This window comes from Montipora foliosa, chromosome 12 (assembly GCF_036669935.1).
Source record: "Montipora foliosa isolate CH-2021 chromosome 12, ASM3666993v2, whole genome shotgun sequence".
NCBI classification, from domain to species: Eukaryota; Metazoa; Cnidaria; class Anthozoa; order Scleractinia; family Acroporidae; genus Montipora; species Montipora foliosa.
The window spans coordinates 37,380,023-37,385,022 of record NC_090880.1 but is presented as its reverse complement, the minus strand read 5'-3'; the positions used below and the strand labels follow the sequence as shown (position 1 = coordinate 37,385,022).

Sequence of the window (5,000 nt, the reverse complement as noted above, 5' to 3'; positions counted from 1 at the left end):
AGAGCCTGCGAGCAAATCTTGGACATCTTGCTTGAATTTCGACTGATAAATGGCCCGTTACTGTTCATTACCAGTCGCCAGTGATGTGAATACTCGGCAAAAAAATGACCAAAATTATAATAATTGAGAAATCAAAGCTATTTTTTATTATTACTATTACTATCTCGGCTATCCCTTATCCCTATAATTAATTCCTCAGTTATCCCTTATCCCTAAAACCCCTAAAAGGGCCTCACCGATTTAAGCAGATCGTCCGCCTAAAATTCAACTCTCTTATTGACTGAACATTTGGAATGGAAGTACTTCACATTTCTCGTTCTCCTTCAACTTAGACGGTTAGAGATAAAGAGATATGATAAAATATTATAGATATAATAAAACTTTGTCGTAGGTGTCAAACGACGGTACGGGTGTTGAAAAATTATTTGTCAGTTGCCGTCCGCTTTAGTTGTCTAATTACATTAAACAGTCCTATTTGAATAGTTTTGTATTTCGTGGAATCCTTATACATGAAGTGCAGGACATAATAATGGGACTAGACCTCAACAAGTCTTCCATAGGAGTTCCCTCAAGATGTGTTAAGCTATCATGTCGCACGTCATGCAACGTTTTTTTATCACCGATAAAACAATGAAGAGTCTTCCTCGCTGCCTTTAGTTTTCTCGCGCCTCATTTCCCAAGATTTCTTTCATGACATTGAACCTAACTGCCAGTCTTGCATGCATGTGATCCAGCGGGATTTCCGAAAAACACCCGGCAGCTCATTTTCACCTCATTACATAGCCTAATGATCAATTTTTGAGAAACTTAATTAAATTAATTGATTTCCCACAATTGCTCCCATGTGCAATAAATCATTCGCACACCTCGTAATGTGAAGAACAGTCCCATTTTTGGAAGATGGATCAAAAGACTGGGCGTATAGTTTTTTCGAGAAAGGTGGTCAAGGAATCTGTGAATTCAATACTCTTCACAATGCCTTTCGCGATTGTCACTCGTACTTTTAACCTTTTTACCGACAATCTTTCTCCAAACAGCTGTATAGTCATCACTGAAACGCCACACACAGTACTAGTAACACGAGTAACGCGTTAATATTTATTTTTGCTCAGAAAACTAAAATAACCGAGATTGCCATATAGGGATATGTTGGTAAACCGTGTTACAGTTGGGAAGGCTACTCTGTTTTAAAACCTTTTCATAGTCCTCGCACAATCTGAGCAGGAAAATCTCTTCTGAACTTAAACAAGATTTGCAAGGATATCTTTTGCGCAGCTGTAAAATTTAAAATACTGAAACATTTACGAGTTGAGAAAGTTTCTCTTATAGTTACCCGCGAGCCTTCGAATTTTCGTTTGCATTTGTATACTCCTTGTCTGAACTCTATGTATCCGTATGTTAATCGTCTGGCAACGAGGAACGTACATTGATAATTTATAATCACTTCTAGACATCGTTTAGTCCAGTGTGCACGTCTTTTTATGCAAACTCTCGTGCGCGTCCTCCACACGTAACACACCTGCTGGTAACACATATACATCTGGAATGTATCGCATGGCTCTACCAGATACGTTATAAGTGACACGTTAAATGGCGCGTTAAATGCTTTGTTTGGTAAAAGGATGACCTTGTATGGACAGAATGCAATTCAGCCCCTTTGATTCACACGCGCTCGCGTTTCTCTCGTCAGTCCAACCTTGAGAAAATTTTGGGCTACTCTTAGTCTTCGAGTTTTATTCTTTACCTTCTGCGATAGCCTGATAAATGCGGGCTCCAAGAGGCAACTGCAACTTCTAAGCGGCACGAACGGTCACTGATTTTTTTGGTAAGCTACTTTCAGTTTGCGAAATTTGAACACATCTGGGTCAAAGGAAAGGGAGAGAGCCGAGGAATGAACTGAGTTGATGCCCGTCTACCCAATCCATTCAAAGCTCTCTAATTTTCGATATTTTGGGGAGTGTACAGCTATTTCTTTGTGTTTTAGCCAGTTATGCCCAAATTGTCAAAACTTGTAAATCCTCTCCACGGTCTATCAGGTAACGAGCACAAGGCTCTGTAGTTTGTGATGGTAATAGAAATTGGAAATAATGTTAATAATATTTGGATCCCGTGTTTACCTAGTAAGAAGGCTTCGATGTTTATTTTCATTGTCTCTAGACTTCTTTACAAGTCAACAAGCCTAGCGCATCCGATGATAATGGTTCAGACGTTTTCTCATCTGGCTCACAAGAATCTCTGACAGCAGGAGAAACATCAACAGAATGGCAGCCCACGCCACAGATACAGATGAAACTTCACTCACTCAATAATTTTCTGAGGCAAGCTGGTGATGGCAGAGTGAGTCCTATACGATCTCAGCTCAGTACTAACGTGGACAACATCTCATCACCCACTGCCCGCTATTACAGGCGCAAAGGGGTGCAAGCTGTTGAGTCAGTTCTAGATGCCATAGCCCCGGGGCAGAATAGATGGCTTCTGCAGCAAGTAATGGAGGCTTGCAGCCATACAACTACTGGCCCGAATGTTAACATATCAGAGAAGACACTACTATCCAGGCTTGTTACCCTTTACAATGAGGCCATTAACTGGTATACAAGGCAGCAAATCCTGTCAGTGTTTGTAGGCGATTATTCAAAGACAGAGCTGCTAGCATTTATTCCAGGTTTAACCAAGTGGAGGATCGATGAAGCAAGGAAACACGCTTTCCATACCAGTCCAGGTCATATGATTGACCCTCCTGTTATACATCGCTGCCGACTTGATCCAGTTAAAGTGGACCATTTTCTAGACTTCATATCAAGTCCATCGTTTCTTCAGGATGTAGCGTATGGGACCAAGAATTTAAAATTGTCAGATGGTGAGACAATAGAGATCCCAAATGTAGTGAGGACGGTCGTAGCCTCCCGACTGATTCATCTGTACCACTCGTACTGCGAAGAATCCGGCTTCAGTGAACCTATTGGTCGGTCCACCCTGTTAAATATCCTCAAGGTAAAAGTCAAATTCAACTTGTTAACATCTATTAAACTAGAAACTGTTCTTGGAGGTTACTAACTTTGAAGAACAAAATTGGATAATGCCTCTAGAAGAATAGCTAATTTAGTTTTCATTCAATAATTATCTCGCAACTGTCTCGTTCATAGATTTGCGCTGCGTCCCAGAAGAAATCCCTAGCTGGACTGGACAGCATACAAGCCGATGGAGTTTTGGCTTTCACAGCCGTTGATGAAGCAACAAATAAACTTTGTTCATTAGGTTTGTTGTTTTTACTAAGACCAATTTTGTATTTCACACTGAGTCAGGACATGTTTGGTAAATGGATAATCAAACGGTTAAAAAGTGTGCTCTTCTTTTTTTTTTTTTTTTTTTTTCTATTTCATTACCCGGTCAGGTTTGGAGGAGGAAACAGCCAAGGACATCTGTTCCCGCCTGAAGTCTGCAAAAACGTATCTGAAGACTGACTACAAAATTCATGTTTCCAGATCCGACCCTTGTGGTGATCACTGTAGTGTGTATGCCCTGAGTACTGATGAGCAGGAGTATCATGGGCATTGTGACCATGAGCATAACTTAATCTGTGACAGATGTGACAACTACAGAAATGTTCTCGTAGACCTACAACTATCATTATCTTCTCCCTCTGTCAAATATAGGTGGGCAGTAAAATCAGTATTGTTCATCTCATTGTATGCTTTATTCTGGTGGCTGTGTTGTTGTGAATTGTTCATAAAGACCAAGTGAGAATGGGGAATGGGTACTTTCAATGCTGGCAATTCCTCCTCTGAATCTTGGCAGATTGTAATGTGTACTGAGGGGAGAGAGAGAGAGAGAGAGAGAGAGAGAGAGAGAGAGAGAGAGAGAGAGAGAGAGACTCTAACAAGCGTAAGCCCAATCCTTGGTCACATTAGTGGGTGGCCAGTGGTCGACTCCTACTCCAACCAACCATGATGATGATTATGATGATGTTGAAATAATGGTTTACTCATTTTCCTCATTTTTCTATAAATGCATGCAAATTATGCCGATTCTCAAATGATAAAGATGATAAAATGATGACATCGGTAACATTGTAGTTTTTATGCAGCGGTAACGATGAAGAGGAAGAACTGAAGTATGATGTTGAATCAACCATTCCCAAGGTGGACGAATGGAAGGCCCACATCCTTCGAGCGGCTCATCAAGATGCTGCGAAAAGTGATATCATTGACCACTTGACATCATACCAGGTCCTCCTGATTATGGATTGGGCCATGAAATTTTTGCCAACCAGTTTTAGAGAAACTCAGCGAGACTGGTTTGGTAAAAAGGGCAAGTCATGGCACGTAACAGTTGCAGTTACAAAGAGCAATTCAGATAATATTGAGGTAGTAAACTCAGGAAAGGTACCATTTCTTTAACTTTTGAATTCAAGCTGACGCAATCAGTGCGATAAATCAATCAGAAATTATAACATACAACTCGCTGAAAGCGCGAGAAAATGTGCGCATAAAATTTGCGAGTATTGCTTTTGCTTTTCATTAGTTTATAAAGTGGCTTTAGGTTTGTAAGCCAGTCACGTGCACCAGCGTAGAATTCGCAATTTCGTTACTACTCTCAACAGTTATTTGGAAACCATTCTGTGCCACTTCTTTTTTTTCGTTGCATCGCTGGGTAGACGGGTAGCTACTAGACTGCTGTGCTATTACTCTTCAACCAGAAAGTTCAGCCACGTGCGTTTCCAAACAATATTGTCATGGCGGGTAAACTCATACCCAGGTCTCCCACGGTTAATGACAAAGTCACATTTCCAGTGACAGAGCAAAATCAGGGATACGATACTAAAACCACTGGAGCATGGTTTTTAAATAGCTCCTTATCCAATAAAAATTCAAGAATCTCATCGGCTAAATACGTTTGGGTCAGTTAACCATTTGAAGCTGAATGTGTCTTTTATTACATTTTTAGGCCAGAACGTACGTCCATTTGTTTGACGAATGCACTCAAAACTGGTTTGCGGTGGC

General features: G+C 40.7%; 2 protein-coding genes across 2 annotated transcripts in view; both read left to right on the top strand.

Annotated features, from left to right (window-relative positions):
- Window positions 1-5,000, top strand: part of LOC137978541 (WASH complex subunit 1-like) — a 25,933-nt gene that overhangs the window by 5,139 nt on the left and 15,794 nt on the right. The gene's annotated exons all lie outside the window — the stretch shown is intronic.
- LOC137979897 (uncharacterized) overlaps window positions 4,238-5,000 on the top strand; it is a 2,021-nt gene continuing 1,258 nt past the window's right edge. Inside the window, exons 1-2 of the mRNA XM_068827212.1 lie at window positions 4,238-4,364; window positions 4,945-5,000. The exon at window positions 4,945-5,000 is cut by the window's right edge and continues 1,258 nt beyond it. Of these exons, the coding sequence (XP_068683313.1) occupies window positions 4,239-4,364; window positions 4,945-5,000 (182 nt within the window). The 5' untranslated portion in view covers window position 4,238. The remainder of the gene's footprint in view (window positions 4,365-4,944) is intronic.